The 21857-nt window shown below is 25.7% G+C and overlaps 3 protein-coding genes across 6 annotated transcripts in view; 1 reads left to right on the top strand and 2 right to left on the bottom strand.

Moving 5' to 3' along the window:
• Window positions 1-124: 124 nt before the first annotated feature.
• Window positions 125-21857, bottom strand: part of LOC127277246 (CD2 antigen cytoplasmic tail-binding protein 2 homolog) — a 29248-nt gene continuing 7515 nt past the window's right edge. The window contains exons 1-6 of one of the 3 annotated variants that reach the window (XM_051298204.1): window positions 2232-2380; window positions 1740-1981; window positions 1442-1602; window positions 993-1358; window positions 760-859; window positions 125-560 (exon numbers count right to left, since the gene is read on the bottom strand). In XM_051298204.1, the coding sequence (XP_051154161.1) occupies window positions 337-560; window positions 760-859; window positions 993-1358; window positions 1442-1602; window positions 1740-1890 (1002 nt within the window). In that variant the 5' untranslated portion in view covers window positions 1891-1981; window positions 2232-2380 and the 3' untranslated portion in view covers window positions 125-336. Of the gene's footprint in view, window positions 561-759; window positions 860-992; window positions 1359-1441; window positions 1603-1739; window positions 1982-2084; window positions 2205-2231; window positions 2381-21857 lie in introns of those variants that run through there. The other 2 variants (XM_051298206.1, XM_051298205.1) reach the window with 2 other exon arrangements.
• LOC127277237 (ionotropic receptor 75a-like) lies at window positions 11261-16182 on the bottom strand. 2 transcript variants are annotated; one of them, XM_051298168.1, is made up of 10 exons: window positions 14629-14858; window positions 14398-14552; window positions 13913-14221; window positions 13681-13805; window positions 13364-13531; window positions 12930-13159; window positions 12081-12292; window positions 11847-12011; window positions 11653-11768; window positions 11261-11552 (listed from the first exon to the last, which is right to left on the bottom strand). In XM_051298168.1, exons 1-10 carry the CDS (start codon window positions 14798-14800, stop codon window positions 11342-11344), a joined length of 1863 nt encoding a protein of 620 aa, XP_051154125.1. In that variant the 5' UTR covers window positions 14801-14858; the 3' UTR covers window positions 11261-11341. The 2 variants fall into 2 exon arrangements, with proteins under 2 accessions (XP_051154125.1, XP_051154126.1); XM_051298169.1 differs by lacking the exons at window positions 14398-14552; window positions 14629-14858 and adding an exon at window positions 16063-16182.
• LOC127277241 (glutamate receptor-like) lies at window positions 19210-21797 on the top strand. The gene is made up of 7 exons (XM_051298180.1): window positions 19210-19394; window positions 20176-20343; window positions 20482-20711; window positions 20792-21003; window positions 21057-21221; window positions 21306-21421; window positions 21488-21797. The coding sequence occupies exons 1-7, from the start codon at window positions 19297-19299 to the stop codon at window positions 21705-21707; spliced, it is 1209 nt and encodes a 402-aa protein (XP_051154137.1). The 5' UTR covers window positions 19210-19296; the 3' UTR covers window positions 21708-21797.

The raw sequence follows: 21857 nt of genomic DNA, 5'->3' as shown, positions 1-21857 counted from the left end.
TTTATTTGTAAATAAACCTTATTTATTCCATTTAATTGAAATATTAGTCTTAAGAATAAAAATTTGAAAATAAAAAAAAAAAGATTAATTTCTACTTGTTGGGCACGTATTTTATGTCTACTAATTAAATAAATCTATTCTTTTTATTAAAATAATTAATTTACTTGGAAAGTATATTTATGTATATTCTTTCCCTGTACATTATTAACATACATTCATCATTGATGTTGAAGATAAAATATAGATTTAATTTTACACAAAAAGTGGCATATTTTTTTTTCTCAAATAAATGCCACGTGTATGTTTAAAATATTTTTTAAACATTAAATTCGTAAATTAAAGATATAAATCGAAATCAATTCGAGCAGCACTGTAAAATTCACCAGTCTGTCCAGTTTTACGAACCCAAGCGCCCTTTTTAAAGTAACCTTCTTTCGACCATGACAGCATTTTTTCCGTCTTATGAGGTCCGCTAACTTCTGCATTATCGTTTTGTGACCATTTTAATTCCCAGGTAACTGACTCTACATCATCTACATTTTGCTCTTCATTTTCTTGTTCTGTTAACAAATTTGTTAAAAAACAAAAATTAAACCACCACAAAAAAATAGGAAATTTTCAAGAAAAAATTAAATATAAAAATTTATTATAAATTAAAAAATTATTATTATTACGAAAAATTATACAAATAAATGAATTTCATTCAATTTTTATTTTTTGAAAAAAATCTAGAAAATAAATTTATTTAAAAATTCTAACCTGCAGGAGTGTTTGTATCCAGTTTTTCTTTTTCCTTTTCATCAAAATCATCTGCGTACATATCAAGTTCAGCTTCCGCTTTCGATTTTGGTGGCGTAACCTGTAAGTTTCGATTATTATAAAAAATTAAATATTATTTATTAATCAAATTTGTTTAAAAAAAACACGCATGAAAAAAACAATAGTTTATGTATAATTAATGAATATTTTCATTGAATAAAATTAAATTTTACCTTCTTTTTAATTTGCTCGTAGCTTTCCTCATAAATATCCATATTTCCAGTTCGCGTAAGCAATTCGTTAGCAAATTCCGTAAGTTTAGTGATTTGAGCGGATTTTTCCTCGTCCTCCTTGGCCAAAGATGGATCCTTCTTCCTTTTCCATCTCTCAGCTGTCGTTAATTGTTTCTTTCCTTTTCCCAATCGACAGAGAGCTTTTTTAACAGTCTCACCAGGTTGTAGGAATTCCAAAATTTTTTTGTACAATGGAACTGGATCAAACATTCGATCAGGATCTTCATCACTATCACTGTCACTGTCTGCAATTCCTTTTGACATTTTTTCCTTACTTTTTCGATTCTTTGCAAGTTCAGGCTTCACCTATTATTTAAAATAAAAAAAAAAAATTATTTTATGTCACCAGTTGCATTTATAATTAATTGAAATAAAATTTAATTTTATACCTTAACCCAATCAATATTATCCAACCAGTTATCTCGTATTTGTTTCTCTTTTTTCAAAAGATAATGACCATCTTTATCAAAATGACCTTCCTCAAGTTCCTCTTTCATATTGAATGCTGTGAAACCAATATTTGCTTCAGCACCTGGACCTTCTTCGAGACCTGATGAGAAAAATGATACAAATTAAATTAAATTCAATGTATTTAATTACAATTAAATTTATTTTTAAATTATCATTGTCAATGACAAACTATTTTTTTAAAATACATTAAAACAGAAATTAAATTGAATTTATTACCTTCAAAATCATCGTCATTCATCACATTGTAGGCCTCATCCTCGACTTCATCGTCGTCTTCGTCTGAATCCAGTGAGTTTTTAAATGATACTCCAGCCACTTCAGTTAAAGGCTCAACATCATTTGACTCATCAAATTTTCGTTTAGGCATTTTAAAAATTATTTAAAACGTATATTTTAAAATAGAACTCTTTTTAATGTAATATATCCCAGAGAGTATTTGCTCCAAAATGTCACCTTATCTGAAATTAAATATTTGTTTATCATCACAACTATATATTGCAAGTTTTCAAATTTGTCTTCTAATATTTAATACTTTACAAAAAAAAACAATAAGTAATTTACATTTAAAATATATAAACAATTATTTATAAACACACAATCATTATATCGACATTTTAGGTTAGGTTTCAACCACTTGTGTTTGACAGCTTGTGAAATTGTTAGATATTACCTTTAAATTGTAATGAGTAGAGAAGAAAAAATACTTACTCAATTAATAATTGTTAACTTGATTAATTACGCGTCACAACTTTATTTGTATTACAGAGAAAAAAATTTGATATCTGTTCAAGTTATCAAGTACACATAAACAATCGACGTAATAACGTAAGTTTCACTGTCGATAAAAAAAATGTCAAAAGGTAAGTCGTAATTTATCAACTGAGATATTTTTTAATATAATTGTTTTAATACGATAGATATCACTGATAGTACGATTTTAATAAACAACAAATAAAGAAATTATATTTTAAATTTATTAAAAAATTTTTTTTCCAAATTTATGATAACAGCTTCTATCAGTAGGTAACTATTATAGAAACTTGTTCTTTGTACAGACCTGTATGACGTGTTGCATACTTTCTCAAAAATTCTTTAGATTGTTTTTAATTTTGAAAAAAATTAAATACACTAATATAAACAATTTTTAGAAATTTAGAAATCGAATTTAAATATTATTTAACTTCGATGAGTATTTCATCGCTATTTTTAAAATTTACCAATCACGATTATCTTGATAATTTATTATTGGTCAATTTTGAAAATTGCGCCAAAATCTCTCTGTTGATTGTATATTCGAATATTTGCAAGTTTGGACAAATTCTTATTAAATAATTATTAAATGATTAATTAAAAATTAATAACTTAATATCAAAATAAAAGATTTTAAAAAAATAAATCTAGATAGATATTTCAATGAGATGCGCGCGCATACTTCCAACTCTGCCTGCACAGGCGGTCAGTAAGAGCCAATCAGAGAGTCAGTAGATTTAAATTCTCTGTCTCTCTCACTCGTATACATTTTCTACATGGTGTGCGAGCCCTTTAAAATGCGCGCGCATCGAAGTTCAAATCAATGAAACTTGCATTTGACTTGCACTTGCAATTGATGATTAATATATAAATATGAATTATGAAAATATATTTTTTGCATTTTTTACAGTAAAGGGACAAACGACTAACAATCTTGATAATATAACCTCAAGATTGGTGATAAGGAAGTCTCATGAAAGAAACATAACCTCATATTTTGAGGACACATCTTAAGAACATAGGTCAATAGGACGCTGCATTTAAGCAGTTCACGCAAGGTAACATCAAATATCTTTAATTAATTAATTAAAATTTATTAATTTCATAAAATAAATTTTGACTGCTATGTCTAAGATGCGCGCGCACGCACTTCCAGCTGCCTGCATAGGCAACCAGTAAGAGCCAATCAGAGTCAGTAGATTTGAATTTTCTGTCTCTCTCACTCTTATACTTTTTCTTCGTGGTGTGCGAGCCCTTTAAAATGCGCGCGCATCCAAGTTCAAATCAATGGAACTTGCATTTGACTTGCACTTGCAATTTATGTATAATATATATACATATGAATTATGAAAAAATATTTTATGTATTTTTTACAGTGAAGGGACAAACGACTAACTATCCTGATAATATAACCTCAAAATTGGTAATAAGGAAGTCTCATGAAGGAAACATAACCTCATATTTTTAGGTCACATCTTAAGGACATAGGTCAATAGGACGCTGCCTTTAAGCAGTACATGCAAGGTAACATCAAATATCTTTTCTTAATTAATTAAAATTTATTAATTTGATAAAATAAATTTGGACTGCTATGTCTAAGATGCGCGCGCACGCACTTCCAGCTGCCTGCAAAGGCGGCCAATAAGAGCCAATCAAAGTCAGTAGATTTGAATTTGAATTTTATGTCTCTCGTACATCCAATTTCAAATCAATGGAACTTGCATTTGACTTGCACTTGCAATTGATGAATAATATATTTATATGAATTATGAAAATATATTTTTTGTATTTTTTACAGTGGAAGGACAAACTACTAGAAATCAGGAAAACACAACCACAAGATTGCTGATATAAGGAAGTGTCAAGAAGGAAACATAACCTCATATTTTGAAGTCACACGTTAAGGACAATAAGGACATAGTTCAATAGGACGCTGGATTTGAAGATCATATCATTTGCTATGCAATAACTAATAATGAAATTGAAGAGAAAATATCCAATGCATAGCATACAAATTACGATATTTATAATTAACAATTTTTCTTTAACTTTAACTTTTTATTCAAATTTTTTTTATTGTAGTAAATTTTTTGTTTCATTTCGAAGCTGTTCTAAACAGTGTGAAATGTGTTTAGAAATTTTCAAATATTTATATTCGCGAACGAAAAAATTCTTTAATTTTTTTTTTTTCAATTTTTTGTTATTGTAGTAAATTTTTTGTTTCATTTCGGAACTGTTCTAAACAGTGTGAAATGTGTTTAGAAGTGTTCAAATATTTATATTCGCGAACGAAAAAATTCTTTAATTTTTTTTTCCAATTTATTGTTATTTTATGAAAATTTTTTGTTTCATTTCGGGAGTATTCTAAATAATCTGAACATATAGTGATCATTTTAAAGTTTTATGAAAAATAGTGTATTATTAATTACTTAAACTCATAGTGCCGGGAGTGTTCGATTTTTTTAATCGCGCGTGTGTGTGTGTTAGTGTATGTTTTCCAACATCAGATGTCATCAATTGCATAAAGCTAAAGGTTAAAGGTATTTATTTTTTTATATATAATTAATAATAATTGCATGCGGTTGATTTTACTACTTAAAAAAATATTATTTTTTTTTAATTACTATGAAAGTAAATTTATTTCAAAAAACATTTTCAAAAATTTTAATCTAAATGTAAATTCTCCTAAATGAAAATTTTTCTAAAACAATATAAAAAAATCATTGATAATTGAGAAAAAACAAAATTTAAAGAATATTAAAAAATAAATTTAATATTTTTATAAAATATTTTAATAAATATTTCAAAATAAATTTGAAAAAATATTAAAAAATAAATTTGAAAAAATATAAAACAAATTAAAAAAAAAAAAGAATATTAAAATATTTGTTAGAATTTTTTTTTAATAACTAAAAAAAATTGATAAAATTAAGTGAGAAAAAACTGTAAAATCAACCGACTTCTTTATTAAGTTGCGAGTTTCCGCATTGTATCCAATTTTCATGAGGAAAAATTTGTCATCGTCATCGTTATCGTCAACGTTATAGTCATCGTCATTGTCATCAATGTCATCGTCGTCTTTGTTGTTGTTGTGTTTTCTTTGTTCTTTTCATTCTACTTTTGTCTTTGAATTTAATTTTTTGTTTAAAAATTTAATTATTATATAATTTTATATTTAAAATATAAAAGTTTAAATATTTATTACATAAAAAATATTAAACAAACATTGCACGCGAAAATAAACATTTAAACCAAATTTCAGTTCTCTCGGTCAAAATGTCTTAGTTTTTGTTGTAGAACGTACATTAAAACAGACAAAAAGTTTTTTGTGTGTTATAGTAATCAAGTAATCAAAATCCGTAATTATAATTCCATTTATTGAATTAAAAACAAATTCTTTTTAAATCTTTTGAAATTTCAACATGGTCACTCTATATCAACCTGTACCACTCGTAAATTTATTAATTTGGAACTAATATTACTTTAAATTGCAAACTGCCATAATTCTTTTTTTTTTGATAATAATAATTAAAAAAATTGTAATTTTTTATTTTTATATTTGAAAAATCTCAAAGATAATTATTAAAAAAATATTTTTAAATCATTATAATTTACAAATGTATCTGAAACGATTTTTGAATTTTATCACTTTTTATACTTGCATCACGATAGCTCTATGATTACATTAAAATACAAAAGCCTACGCCTTAAAATAAAATAAAATCATGGAATATAATATATTATATTTTTAATTATATTATAAAATATAATAATTAAATTAAATCAGTTACAATTAGTTTATATTGACCTTTTTTTAGACGTAATCATCGTGAATGTATTGCAAATTTATAAAAGAAAAATTTTTCAGTCAACTAAATTCTCAATTTTTTTTTATTAAATATTTTCATATTTAATAAATATAGTTTCGAGTTGTTTCAATAAAATTTTAATCCCGGATCTGTTAGAAATACTTAAAATCGCGATCCCTTAAGTATAAAAAAAATAATTATTAAAGTGAAGCTACAAATATCAGATTTGTATTATAAATTGAAACTACTTTTCTAATTGAAACTATCATAACTAATGAAGATATTGACTAAAACTACTAAGAACTACTACTAACTATCATTGACAGAAACTGCAATTAGATTTTAAAGCCTTTTTTAGCAAACAGTTGAAGGTATCATGACTTAATACAGACTGTGACTATGAGCAATTGAGACTTCTGAGATTTCTATAGCAACTGTACGCTATCAATTGACTGAAAGAGCAGCTTGGAGTAATTATTGACTGCAATTACCAGGTTGAAGCTCTCAGGCTGATTGATTGATTACCAGTCCTGAATGAGAGCTAGAATGCCATATATCATGACTCGAAACCATCAATAATCTGAAGCTATCACACGACTGGAAAACCAGCTTGGTGCTGCCAATGTCTGCGTCGATCAGCATATTGGTACTTTTTACTGTAGTAATAGAAGTTCTCATTGCTTAAGACTTCAGCAAATGATGTTTAATACGTTTACGTTTATCATCCTTTTGTCTGAAAATACCAACAACTGTAGCTATATATATCATTGACTGAAACTGATAACAAATGACGGTACTGTTTTATCTGTATATTTGTAGCTTCAATTTTAATTTAAAAAAAAGTCTATCCCGAAAGTGTTTGAAACATGACGGTATTTTATCCATATATTTGTAGCTTCAATTTTAGTTTAATAAATTCTGTCCCGAAAGTTTTTGAAACTCCTAAACTTCTTTAAAATTTTAGAAGAAGTAATTTGGTTATTAATAATATTATAATTATAATAATTATTAATAATTTTATTTATTTTACATAATGTAATTAAAGGCGCATTGCCTCCTTTACATGAGGGTTATGTCCTTAAAAAACTATTCACATAAACAGAAAGCCCTAATCTTAACTAAAATAATTATTAATAATAATAATTAATAACAATAATTAATAATAAGAGGTAATAATACATAATAGGTAATAAATACAAATAGTTGTAAACATAGCTTCAAAAAGATTCAAACAAATATAATTTATTATCAATTAAATAATTGTAACTTTTATTAAAAAAGAAATGGAATTAAAGCTGTAAGATAATATTTCTGAAAATTAATTTAAACTACTGTAGCTATTAAATCAATCATTGACTGAAAATATCACTGACAGAAACTAAATTTAAAGTTATTTTTTAATAAACAGTATTACTATGACTTAAAACAGACTGTAACTAATAGGGACAATTAGAACTTGAGAGATTTCTAGTAACTGAAGCTATCAATTGACTGAAAGAACAGCTTGGTTTAATCAGATTAATTGATAATCAGTGCTAGATGTGCTTTATGCTTAAGAAATCGCAACTCGAAATCATTTTACAATCTGAAGCTATAACATGACTGGAAAACCAGTTTTGTGCTGCCAATGTCTGTGTCGAACAGCATTTTGAGATCCTTCAATTACTAGTAATTAAAGTTCTTATTGCCAAAGACATCAACAGTAAAATCTATCATTGATAGAAACTACTATTAAATTTTTAAGTTATTTTTTAGCAATCAGTTGAAGGTATTCATCATACTTAATACAGACTGTGACTATAAGCAATTGAGACTTCATAGATTTCTATAGAGAACTGTACGCTATCAATTGACTAAAAAGAACAGCTTGGAGTAATTATTGACTGCAATTACCAGGTTGAAGTTCTCAGGTTGATTGATTGATTACCAGTACTTGATGAGAATTATACACGAAAAAAGTAAGTTCGTCAATCATTAAGAGACTTTTCTGTCTCTTTGATACGGGACACTTTTTCCATAGAAGTTGAATTATAACTTTGAAATATTTTTAACTGAATTCTTTAAAAGTAAAGAGTTTATCGATATACGAGTGTGCGCAACTTTATTAAACGTTTACGAATCTGTGAAACGTTAATTGACTTTATAATTTTCTGAATAATTAAAAAGTGATGTTCAAGGCAAAATTTTTTTCTCGAAAGTGATGAAAAATCTCGTCATGTAGTATATAAGAACAGTGACTATCAGTGTTATAAGCGTGCGTTTGTATATGTAAATGTGTGTTAGTTTAAAGTGTAAAAAATATCGAAGTGTATTATTATTATTATTATTATTATTTATAAAGAGAAAGTGTATTATCATTCTGTGCCAATCAATGTTTAAAATTACTAATAATTGTGAAAAAAAATAAATTTTTTTTTATTATTTATCAGAAAGTTAAGTGCCAATCAGTGTTTGAAATTAGTAATAATTGTGAAAAAAATAAATTTTTTTTTATTATTTATCAGAAAGTTATGTGCCAATCAGTGTTTAAAATTACTAATAATTGTGATGTCTAACCATTTTTTGAGAGACGATTTTATGTTCCGTCTCAAAGTGACAGACTATTCTGTTAATGTTTGACGAACTTATTTTTTCCATGTAGAATTCCATATATCATGACTCGAAACCATCAATAATCTGAAGCTATCACACGACTGGAAAACCAGCTTGGTGCTGCCAATGTCTGCGTCGAACAGCAAATTGGTAGGTCTTTCCTGTAGTTATAGAAGTTCTCATTGCTTATTAAGACTTCAGCAAATGATGTTTAATACGTTTACGTTTATCATCCTTTTGTCTGCAAATACCAACAACTGAAGCTATACATAATTGACTGAAACTTTACATCATTGACTGAAACCTCATATCATTGACTGAAACTATATTAAGTAAATTTGAAGCTACCATTAATTGAAACTACCGACTTTTGAAGCTATTGTTTATATTTGTTAATTGAAACTATGAACATTTGAAGTTAGTGTCAGTTTTTTAGCTTTAAGTTGAATCTACAAATCTGATGTAAATTGAAAATAAAAATAATATTTTAAAAACACTAATAGAAAATATAGTTAGGCGTTAGAAAAATATTATATTAATTTGTTGCAACTATTTTAAAGATAATTAAATTATCTTTTAAAAGCGTTATAATTACTGTTTAGACTTTCAATTTATTTGTAATTAAAAAAAAAAAATAGAAAAATATTCACAAGAATCGCTCTTGATATTTTTTGTAACTGTACATTGGAGACCTGTGTGTTGAATTGAAATTCTATTTAATGAATATTCTTTTAAGGGACCTTTTGTATTTTAAATGTTATTATGGAGCACGTTAGTTTTTAATTTGTGAAATATTAATTACAAAATGTTAAAATTTGTTATTTACTGCAAATAGAAAAAAAATAGAAATAAAAAAAAAATCTTACGAGAAAAGTCCGACATAAGTGAACACAAACTATAATACACAAAGAATTTTTTTTCTTCTTAACCGGAAATGAGAGTATGCAAAAGTTAGGGTTGAAAAAAACTGCAGAAAAATAGTTTACTCTATCATAACTAACATTTACTATATCGAGGAAATGAAAATAATAGTTTACAACTGCTATACCAATTATTAAAGTAATCATTATTTATACCTACACCGAAAAAAAATTTATTTGATTAAAATAATCGGTTTACTTGACTATTATCAAATCAATATTTTCTTGGACCAAATAACTTTTATTTGAATTAAATAATTGTAATTGAAACAATAATTTCTGCATTTGAAACAAATACCATTTAATTGACTCAAATAATAATTATTTGATATAAATAAATATTTATTTTCATTGTATGTTAAATAAATAAATAAATAAAAGAAATGTTTGAAAAGAAGTGGAGATTAAGATCCACATATGCAGGTGCATATATGCACTTTACAAATTTTTACATTCTATTTATCTCATACATTTATTACTTGTAATTTAATTGTAATTTAATTGTAATTTAATTGTAATTTAATTTTATTTGTATTTTATTTGTATATTATTTGTATATTATTTGCATATTATTTGTATATTATTTGTATATTATTTGTATATTATTTGTAATTTATTTGTATATTATTTGTATATTATTTTTATATTATTTTTATATTATTTGTAATTTATTTGTAATTTATTTGTATTTTATTTATATTTTATTTAATTGTAATTAATTTGTATTTTCTTTGTACTTTATTTGTATTATATTTGCATTTTACTTGTATTTTAGTAGTATAAGGAATTAGATTGTACAAAATATGTAATACTATACAAAGGAAACAAAAAATTCTATATTCTTTTTTTTTATAAATTTTTGATAATAGTCAAGTAACCGATTATTGGAATCAAATAATAATTTTTTTCAGTGTATTATTAATTATAATTACCATTGCAATTAATCTTTATAAATTTGCGAATAACCTGACCTTTTCATGCTCTCCTAATTCTTAAAATTAAAAATTTCTTTATTTTAACAGATACTTTGGAATTTCTATTATATTTGTAATTTAAAAATTGGCGGGAATTGAATTATGAGAATATTCCGACCTCTTCATGTTCTTCTAATTAATTAATTCCTATTTAAAAATAGTCGGGAATTGAATTTTGAGAATACCCCAACCACTTCATGTTCTCCTATTACTTAAAATTAAAAAAATCTTCAAAATTTTATTGAAAAAGTATCAAAACAATGAATATTTGAAATAAGCGCATGCGCAATCATTATATAAATAGAATCCGACCAATTTTTAATTCTCCTATGATAAAAATTACAGTTTTTAATCATAATTCATAGATTTTTATAATAATTTATCGTAGACAGTTTTCGGGTTAAATAATAATTTAAAATTTAATATAAATTTTAATCTAAATAAATAATTTAATATAAAATATTATTAATAAAACATTTATTTTAAATTGTCATTTAAATTGTTATGTTGAATGAAAATTGGTTTAGTTATATAAAAATTCTGTAATATTAAAAATCGGTTTAATGGATATTCTGCCGAAATTCTACCAAAAAAATTATGTGGATAGAAATTTTTAATTGCTGATACAAGTAATAATTAGCTTTCACAGCTAACGCATATTTGCTATGATATAAAAATTGAAATAAGTAACATTATAATTTTTACATTATTTATTTGATTTTAAGAGTTAAACATTTTTCTCCTATTTTTCAATAAATCGTGTCTATTATATATTAAAACAATTTTTTTCTAATCAAATTTTCAAGTAACATGAGAAACACGGAAAGAGCTGAGCCAGTAGATATTAAAAATATCAATGGAAAAAAGTCTGCTAAAACCACTGGTGTTGGATTAGAACTAAAACTTTCTGGACATGTTGGTTTTTTATATTGCCAGATGCGTTTCAATTTTTCTGAATTTCCATGTTCAACTATTTGCCTCAGTCTACGAAAATTACAAAAGAATTGTCAATTATTTTCACTGATTTTTCTCTTTCCTTTCTTTAATTATTTTTTAATTTTTGTCACTTTAAAAAAATACTTGCCCATAAGTAACCATTTTTTTGAAAGGCGAATTTTTTGCAGTTGCAGTTGCAAGATGTTCCGTTGGTACCATCAGAATTACCACCAATTCACATATTTCTTCTTCCGTGAATGTGTCCTGTAAATATAGAAATTTTTTTTTATAGCGCTTTAAAAAAATCGAGTTGAAACAAACTTAAAATTAAAAAAAATCTACGTCTATTATTTTATATGCAGTTCCTGATTCTATTTGAAAAGCAAATCCGCCATGTTTAACTCTTCGAAGACCCTCGTGAGCTTTCAAATAATTGGCTGTCTTTCGTTTTTCGTTTGGTGCTATTTTTTTGTTATATAATTTGATAACATGTGGATCATTGGTCGTCTGTAATTTTTTTAAAAAAATTTTTATCATTTCGAATGGCGCTATATAATTAAGAAAAAAGAAACATACTGCAAAAAAATTACGAATATAACCAACGTCTTCGACTCCAACTTCTAAATCACTGTTGGCAAGATCCTCTATTGTATTAATGAATTTTGTAGGTTCGGCTAGCAAAGAACCCACTATGGACGCGGAATAATATTGAGACATTAAAAAACCCCAAACAAATAAAGTAATGTAAACAATGCGACCTGAATAAAAACGTGGTATCTCGAAGCAATCTGTAATTCAATTTTTAATGATACACTAGAACGTCAATCGAGAACACGTCAGTCGAGAACAGAGCAAGGGAACACTTGAAGGGAAGTGGGGAAGCGGGTAGAATTTAGGTTATGACTGACGCCAAAGTCGTACTTGTGATTTTTAAATTTAAGGTGGATTCAGTGCCCCACTAGTGAAAATCCCCTAGATAGAATTCACATTGTTGCGTAAGGCCCTTCATACGGCCCTGAGTGTTTTTATTTTCGAGCGATAAAAATCGCGTCAATCGAGAACAGCACTGCACATTCGTCTGTTCTCGATTGACGTTTTAGTGTAATCATTTTTTTTTAATCATCCAATAGCTATGGTAACGGTTACCATATAGCAACAATTCCCAAGATATAAGATGCCAACGACCATCACCAAAACATAACTGCGCTTGCGTAAAAGCAACTCTCTTAATGGTAGAAAAAAGCGTTTTTTTTAAATGCGCCTTTTTTACCAATAAGAGAGCATGTAACAGCGCAAGCGCAGTTGCGTTTGATGACAATCGTTGGTATCTTTGTATGATAATGGTTACTAGTTTAACAGCCAAAAAATCCTTTTTATTGCTCATCTTTCACTAATTTCTTTTCTTTCTTAAAATTGAAAATTCACCCTGTAAACAAGTCGATCCCATAACATCAAGTGCACTATCTAAAGTAATTAATGGTTTCTTCATTTTAAAATCTTCACTATATTTCTGTTCCACTTTTGCAGTGACAATAATTAAAATCCAAAATAAAATCATTGTCAAAATCATTAACCACCATACTTTTTCTTCAAATGGTTTTAAAAAAGAGTTCTTTATAGCATTTTTCTTTGGATGACGAAACATTAATCCGCCTCTAAAATGTAATTTTTCTTATATTTCTTTATTAAATTAAAATTAATGTGAAAAAAAACCTCAAATGGTATTTCAATAGTCAAGAATTAATACATAAATTATTTTTTTTAAATTACTAATGAAAACAAAACTATTGTAAAATTATTATTTTATAAAATATTAAAAATTTTGTGAAATTAAAATTCAGTTAAGAGAAAATGATTACTTAGCTATATAGGTTTGAACAGTAAATTCACAAATATCTAATCGATCTTTCAGAAACATAAATGGAGTGGCTCCAATGTCTACTATTCCCTTTGCCATGTCTCCCATTATTCCAGTATATGTACCATTCACAAGATAACCCCAATTCGTGCCCTGAGTTAAATGTATTCTATAAAAATACAGATTTATCTTTTTTTTTTTAATAAGAATAAAAAATTATTGAAGAAATCACAAAAAAAAATTTCGAAATTTAAAAATTTTGAAAAAAATCCATTTCTAAACTAAAGCTTCTATTAAATTATGTATTTTTCTACATACGTGAAATTATACATGTCTTTTAGTTGACGAATTAAATTAAAATGATAACGATGCATTGAATCTAAATGTGTATTTACTGGAACTGATAGATAGGTCATTAAATCTGGTTTTGGTTCCTGACTAAGCTGTTAAAAAAGGAAATTCTTGAATTAGAAATATTCTACTTATCTATTCCTCTAAATTAGTACTATAGCCTAAAATGAAAGCAAATAGTGTTACGTATTCAATTTACAAATATTGAAAAATTTAATTGAAGACCATTTAAATTTCTACGACGTTCATATTTGTATTGATCAAATTCCATTTTCAGTCCATCGTTTGGTTCCCATGAACCCATAAAAGTGACATTTAATTTTCCACCATGACGAAAACTAGGATTGTAGACATCATAGAGATGGAAATTTTCCATTTTTTGTAAAGCTAGTGTCATTTCTGTATTTACAGCCAAATTTAATTTTTCAAGAAGAACTATAGGTGCTTCTTCTTTTGTAATCAAAAGCCAGTAATACGATTCATTGTACAAAAGTTTATTACGAGTAAACTGTTTTAAAATACATTTGTATTATTTCAGACATAATTTCCACTCTTTTCTTAAATTTTTTAGAATTCAATTAAATAAAAAGTTTTTCATTGTATCAGTAGTAAACCACTGTTTTAGTCAGACATAATTTTATCAAAAATAAGTAATTTTGCCGAACATTTTAAAAAATAAATTACCTCATGTAAAATAACATCATGATTAGAACAATCCATGTCCAAAAATACTCCAAGTTTGTAGTAATCAACTCTTAAAATTTTTTTCAAATTTAGCTTATTGGCAATTGGAATATAAGAAACTTCTGATTGAAGATTTCGAATATACGACACTTTTTCTAATTAAAAAGTGATAAAAAAAATAATTTCAAATAAAATTAACACTTTTTTTTTATAAATAAATTATATTCTTACCATCTTTGTCGAAACATCCAAAACTAACAATTTGCCGTACACTCTTTTTTTGAAAATAATCTTTTGCAAATTTTGCTCTCATTTCAGTTTCCGTTGTAGTTGCCAATGCAAATAAAATTATAAAGAAGAAACATTTTTTATATTCAAAAGTAATTAAATTGATCTTTGTCATTTTACATGTATATATATCTAATATAAATAACTTATTTTTTTTCAATTAAATTTTTTCACGTATTTTTTTATGCCACAAATAGAATGAACTCTTTTGAGACAATGTAAAGGTAAAAAAATGAAGACTAGTATCTAAAAGAATAGGGGACATAAGAAAAGTATATATGAAATTTTATTTTCTGGATATAATTTACTACAACCCTTAATTTCATTTTTTTTACCTTAATTATAGATCTAGATTTTTTATCGACATTTTTCATATGAAAAAAATTACAGAATAGAAAGATTATGAATTTGAAAATAAATGTCAAAATAAGCGTTTTATACAATTAGAGATTTAAAAATTTAGGTAAAACACTTAAGAATTTGTTTTTTTTTTGCTGAAAAAATGAGGTGAATTGTAGCTTTAAAGACCTTACAAAGTAATAATTGTATAAGACGTTTATTTTGTGAAGCTATTGATTTACAAATCGATAGGTTTTCTATTCACATACCCAGTAATCTTTTTTATAAAAAAAAATGTCAATGAAAAAAAAAATTTAGATCTGTATTTAAGAAAAAAAATTACCGGGTTATTATATCAGAAAGAATGAATTCATGTAGTTTTCTTATATCCCTAATTCTTTGAATCCACGTATTCTGTCACATTTTCTTTTAAGAATTTATTTTTATTATGAACTTTTATATTGAAAAATACATTTAAGAGGAAAAATTTCTTATGATTTATTACTTTTAATTTATTTAAAATTTACATTTATTAAATTTTTCGCTTTTTAATTAGACTTTAATTTTATTTTTTAATCTTTACTTTAGAATATTTTCTGTTTATTATATTTAAAATATTTTATGTATCATTTTAAGCTTTATTATTATACTTTTTGTTATGTATGTATCATTTTTTTTATTTTAGTTTATATTTATCGATTTATTACACAGTGTTTTTAAAAATTAAAAATATAAAAAATTTTAATGTTAGTTTTGGAAGTTTTAAAAAATATGGTAAGAACTTTTATTACAATTATAATAATTATTTATTTTAAATATTTGGTTGAATAAAAATGTCTTTTATTACTAAAAAAAAATAAATAAGAATTTAGAACTTTGTTTTCTCACTCAAATTTCCTTTAATTACTAATAATAAAAATTAAAAGACTTTGGAAAAGGTATTGTCTGACTTAAATAGTGTTTTACTCCTGATACACTGAAAAAAACAATATTCTCTTTGGCAGAATTCTTATTTAACAGAATTTCTCTATAACCAACTTTTTATTTTTTTAAATTTCGGTTTATCTCTCCACTTTCCTGTTTTACCATCAGTCGGTAAGGTAGATTTCTGTGTTGATAATTTTTTATATTTTAATTTTTCTGTTTTGCCATCATTCGGTAAGGTATATTCCTATGTCGGTAATTTTTATATTTTTATTTTTCTGTTGTATTATCCCAAGAAGCACGTAATATATCCTCAATATCAAGGTAATATTACACGTGAGATTCGTAATATAACGCTGTAATATTACAGTAATCTTACAGTGATCTTAAAATGTCCACCTCAAGGTAATATTACGGTATAATATGACTGCAATATTACTGTAATATTACCTTAATATTAGCGCGTAATATTACAGTAACATTACCGGTAATATTACCTTGAGGCGGACATTTTAAGATCACTGTAAGATTACTGTAATATTACAACGTTATATTACGAATCTTACATGTAATATCACCTTGATATTGAGGTTATATTACGTGCTTCTTGGGATCAGTCGGTAAGGTATATTCCTATGTCGGTAATTTTTATATTTTCATTTTTCTGTTGTATTATCAGTCGGTAAGATAGATTTCTATGTTGTTAATTTTATATTAATAATAATTATACTAGTATAATTGAAAAGATGTGGCAAAATATAGATATAAATGTGTTTAAGGTTTGAATTTTGTAAACCAAGTCCACTTCTAGGCCAATAGACTGAAGTCAAATAAAAGTATTATTATAATAGTATAATTAAATTAAATAAATAATTATTATTATTTATTTCTGCATTGTAAACGTGGGTTTTATCCCTAGTCACCCATATTTATTTACGCAGAATATAACCACAATGCTAGGAATTCAAAAATAAACAAAGTACCAATAAAATAAAGGAATAAAAAGTTTTTTTCAAAATTTTATTAAATATATAAATAAATAGTCTGAATAAATAGTGATTGTAATAATTGAACCGCCGGCGACCAAAAGGGCTTAGGCGAGGTTTTCATTGGCCCCTGGAATAGCCGAAAACTCGCTGAACGCGGGGCCAACGAAAGTCACGCGTTAACCCTTTTGGTGACCGGCGCGGCGGTTCAATTTAATAATAAAAATATTAATAATAATCAGGAATAATTTTTTATAACAAATATTTATTAATAACTCACTATATTAAATATGTATATCGGTCGTCACTCCTTCTTATTATTATTCCAAGTATCGTACAGGACAAGACGCTTATTCGCGATTAATACTACCATTTTTCTTGCCATGAGACTCAATAATAGAGAATTTTATGACCGCAAAGGTCCTTCTTCTCCTAAATGCTAATTTGAAAAATGAAAATTCGTGTACAAAATAATTATTTCTAATAAAATTCTTTAAAATGAAAATTCTAATCAATGATTTTTTTTTGTTTTTAAACATAGAAAAAGTAAATTTAGAAAAAAAAATTTTTTTGTATATAAATTGTTACATTATTTCAAGAAAGATTTTATATTTTTGTTTTATATCTGTTTCCCATTTTTATAATATTGAATATTGTAATTTTCAAAATAATCGAACATGAAATTTTACGTTCCATGGAATAATTATTTATTATTTACTGAGTCTGACTAGTAATTTCTAGTTCCCTAAAATATCTAGTATTAATATGTTTAGGAAACCCGCTAGTTTCCTAAATTATCAGTTAGATGTTACCACACGAATAGTAATCGCATTAATATTTAATTTACTTTTCGATCCAGATTCGAATAACCGTATATGTCATTGTTCCCGTTTCGAAATATATTATTTCTCAAAATTTTGTATATAATGTTCGCGAAATAATTTTTAAGCAAGTCTTTTACAAATAAATGAAAAAAATCTATACGTTAAATAACATAAATTATTAGTTACTTTCATATAATTTAGTACAATGAATAAAATAAAAATATTTATTTCTATCATAATATTTTCACTAGTCACAAGTAATGAACTTAATTCTCATTTTGCCAGAGATTATTTTTTAAATAAAAATGTTAATCAAGTTGTGACATTTGCTTGTTGGAGCCCAAGTGGTAAATTTATGTAATTTAATAAGTTATTATTATTATATAATTATTCTCTTATTTTTTATTTTCTTCTGTTTATGTTTTATTTCATTTATTTTTTTTATATTTATTAATAATACAGCTAAAAAAATTTGATATGAATGTAGAAATAAATCCATTTGTCCGATTACTATCTGAATCAAAAATTAAAGCTTCATACATTGATGATAATGAAAAACAAAACATGAAATTAGTAATGAGAGTCAATTATTATAAATTGGGTGTTTTTTTGGATCTTGATTGTCCAGGGAAAGAAGATATTTTAACTAAGGTGTAATTTTACTAATTTAAAATTGATGTTAACATTATATTAACATTACATTATATTAAAATTAATTAAAATAAAAATAATTTGAGTACAAAAATAGTACATTATGCAACGAGAGCGGAAAGAAGCCGTTTTTCGACGAGTTTGTAAGTTGATGCAATTAAATTCGTCGGAAAATGCTACTTTCCGCTCGAGTTCACAGAAAAAATTCTTAGTTCATTTTTTTTCTGCGTAGCACCCAGTGCTTTGTGCACAAAAATATTTATTTGATAATAGTCAAGTAACCGATTATTTGCATTAAATAAATTTTTTTCAGTTTTGTGCTAAACAGAATTTTTTTTTGTGTATTATTTAAAGAAATATTATTTTATTAAAAATTTATTTCTAAATAGAAGAAATGTTATATTATAAAATATAAATTATAATACAAATGTATATATTTAAAACAGTTCACTAGTAATAAACTTTTGTACAATGAATCGTATTACTGGCTCTTGATTACAAAAGAAGAAGCACCTATAGTTCTTCTTGAAAAATTAAATTTGGCTGTAAATACAGAAATGACATTAGCTTTACAAAAAATGGAAAATTTCCATCTCTATGATGTCTACAATCCTAGTTTTCGTCATGGTGGAAAATTAAATGTCACTTATATGGGTTCATGGGAACCAAACGATGGACTAAAAATGGAATTTGATCAATACAAATATGAACGTCGTAGAAATTTAAATGGTCTTCAATTAAATTTTTCAATATTTGTAAATTGAATACGTAACACTATTTGCTTTTATTTTAGGCTATAGTACTAAATTAGAGGAATAGAAGTAGAATATTTCTAATTCAAGTATTTGCATTTTTAACAGGTTAATCATGAACCTAAGCCAGATTTAATGACTTATTTATCCATACCAGTGAATACACATTTGGATTCAATGCATCGTTATCATTTTAATTTAATTCGTCAACTAAAAGACATGTTTAATTTTACGTAAGTACCCTCTAAATTTAAATCAGGGCGCATGAATTTCCCATATATAGTTATATAATTTTCATATTAAAGAATTTTATTTAGATATATATAACTATATTTTATACGACTTTTCTTTTTTCGAATTGACATTCGACCGAATTTCTTTTTAAACGAATTTCAACATAACATACTTATTAGCTACTTCTGTTGTACAGAATTTCTCTTTATCCAACTTTTTATTTAAAAGAATTCTAATTTAACCGAATCTTAATTTAGCAAAATTCTCATTTGACATAGGAATTTGCCTTATCGACCGGTGGCAAAACAGGAAAATGAAGATGTAAAAAATTACCGACATAGAAATCTACCTTACCGACTAATGGGGGAAACAGTTTTTTTGGAAAAATGAAAATACAGACGCAGAAATCTACCTTACCGACACAGAAAAAAGCTAGTGTTATTTTTGTTGCGGGTAATTTTCTCCAATGCTAAAACCCATAAGATTTAACCCAGATTTAGGGTAAAATTTGTTGCATGTTATTTTAACACTAATTCTGGTGTTAAAATAACACTTTGTTTTCCCTGTGGACTGATGGCAAGATAGATTCCCATGTAGGTAATTTTTTATACTTTCATTTTTTCAAAAACCTATTTTACCATTAGTCGGTAAGGTAGATTCCTATGTCGGTAATTTTTTATATTTTCATTTTCCTGCAAAATTTAACTTATGATTTTCATGGGTAATTCATCGAAATTTGTAATTTGAAAGAAAAGAATGTTATATTTTTCATTTTAATAGAATACATCTAACTCAGGGCACAAATTGGGGTTATCTTGTGAATGGTACATATACTGGGATAATGGGTGACATGGCAAAGGGAATTGTAGACATTGGAGCCACTCCATTTATGTTCATAAAAGATCGATTGGATATTTGTGAATTTACTGTTCAATCCTATGTTGCAAAGTAATATTAATAATTAATTAAAGTATACATATATAAATAAATTATAATTATTTTATATAATAATGTAAAATATATATATAATTTTACATAAATCATCATTATTTTTGAAATTAAATGAAGAAATAATTGTATTTTTAGAAGTGGTTTAATTTTTCGTCATCCAAAAACAAGTAGAATTAGAAATACATTCCTAAAACCATTTGAGGAAAAGGTATGGTGGATTATGATTTTAACAATGATTATAATTTGGTTTCTCATTATTATCACTGCAAAAATGGAGCAGAAATATAATGAAGATTATAAAATGAAAAAACCATTAATTGCCCAAGATAGTGCGCTCGATGTAATGGCATCAACTTGCCTACAGGGTGAACTTCATATTTAGAAATTTATCAAAATTTTACAATTTAAAAAAAAATTACAAAATAGAAATTAACATTTATTGCAGATTGCTTCGATATACCACGTTTTTATTCAGGTCGCATTGTCTTTATTACTCTATTTGTTTGGGGATTTTTAATGTCCCAATTTTATTCTGCGTCCATAGTGGGTTCTCTACTTTCTGCTCCTACTCGATTTATAAATACACTAGACGATCTTGCGAATAGTGATTTGGAAATTGGAGTCGAAGATATGGGTTATAATCGTAATTTTTTCGAGGTATGACTGTTTAATTATTTTCCGATTGATCTCTTAACAAAATAAAATTACAGACAACTACTGATCCACATGTGATTAATTTGTATAATAAAAAAATTGGACCCAATAAGAAAGGAAAAAAGGCCAATTATTTGAAAGCTCACGATGGTCTTCAAAGAGTTAAAAGAGGCGGATTTGCTTTTCAAATAGAATCAGCAACTGCATATAAAATAATAGACGTAATATTTCCTGATAATTTTATTTTGCTGCATTTTTTTTTTTTATAAATTTTAAATGATCAGTAAAATTTTCTATATTTAAAGGACACATTCACAGAAGAAGAAATTTGTGAATTAATGGAAATTCCATTATTTCCAGCAAGACATCTTGCAACTGCTACTGCAAAATATTCACCATTCAAAAAAATGATTACTTATGGGTGAATATCTTCACTTTTATTATTGATTAATAAATAAATTAACATATTTCTTTCTCAATATTATAGTTTGAGACATGTGGTTGAACATGGTAATGCAGAAAAATTAAAAAGCATTTGGCAATATAAAAAACCAACTTGTCCAGAAAGTTTCAGTTCAACACCAACACCAGTGATTTTGGCAGATTTTTTTCCATTAATATTTTTAATATCTAGTGGCTCAGCTCTTTCTGTGATTATTATGTTACTTGAGAAATTTATTGTAAATAATTTTACGTTCAACATATAAATTATTTACCAACAAAATAGAGTTTAAAAAAATAAACAATTTAATTAAAGTAAAAATTGTTTTTATAGTATTGCTTAAAAAATACTACACGGAAAAGAATACATAAAATAACTTTTACTATATTTACATTATAAAATCTAAACTGTCCGA

The sequence above is a fragment of the Leptopilina boulardi genome, unplaced genomic scaffold, assembly GCF_019393585.1.
Source record: "Leptopilina boulardi isolate dan_hultmark-lab unplaced genomic scaffold, ZJU_Lbou_2.1 LbouV2_165, whole genome shotgun sequence".
Taxonomy (NCBI): Eukaryota; Metazoa; Arthropoda; class Insecta; order Hymenoptera; family Figitidae; genus Leptopilina; species Leptopilina boulardi.
The sequence above is the reverse complement of the archived record's forward strand: the minus strand, read 5'-3'. Positions and strand labels throughout refer to the sequence as shown.

Bases quoted from the DNA above. Each gene is read 5' to 3' on its own strand.
- LOC127277237 (XM_051298168.1), bottom strand. From the start codon at position 14,800: ATGACAAAGATCAATTTAATTACTTTTGAATATAAAAAATGTTTCTTC. The intron at 14,553-14,628 runs GTAAGAATATAA...CTTTTTAATTAG, and splicing joins TGGATGTTTCGACAAAGATG to AAAAAGTGTCGTATATTCGA. The intron at 13,160-13,363 runs GTAATCATTTTC...ATTACATTTTAG, and splicing joins GTTCAAACCTATATAGCTAA to AGGCGGATTAATGTTTCGTC.
- LOC127277241 (XM_051298180.1), top strand. From the start codon at position 19,297: ATGACTTATTTATCCATACCAGTGAATACACATTTGGATTCAATGCAT. The intron at 20,344-20,481 runs GTAATATTAATA...TTGTATTTTTAG, and splicing joins GTTCAATCCTATGTTGCAAA to AAGTGGTTTAATTTTTCGTC. The intron at 20,712-20,791 runs GTGAACTTCATA...CATTTATTGCAG, and splicing joins GGCATCAACTTGCCTACAGG to ATTGCTTCGATATACCACGT.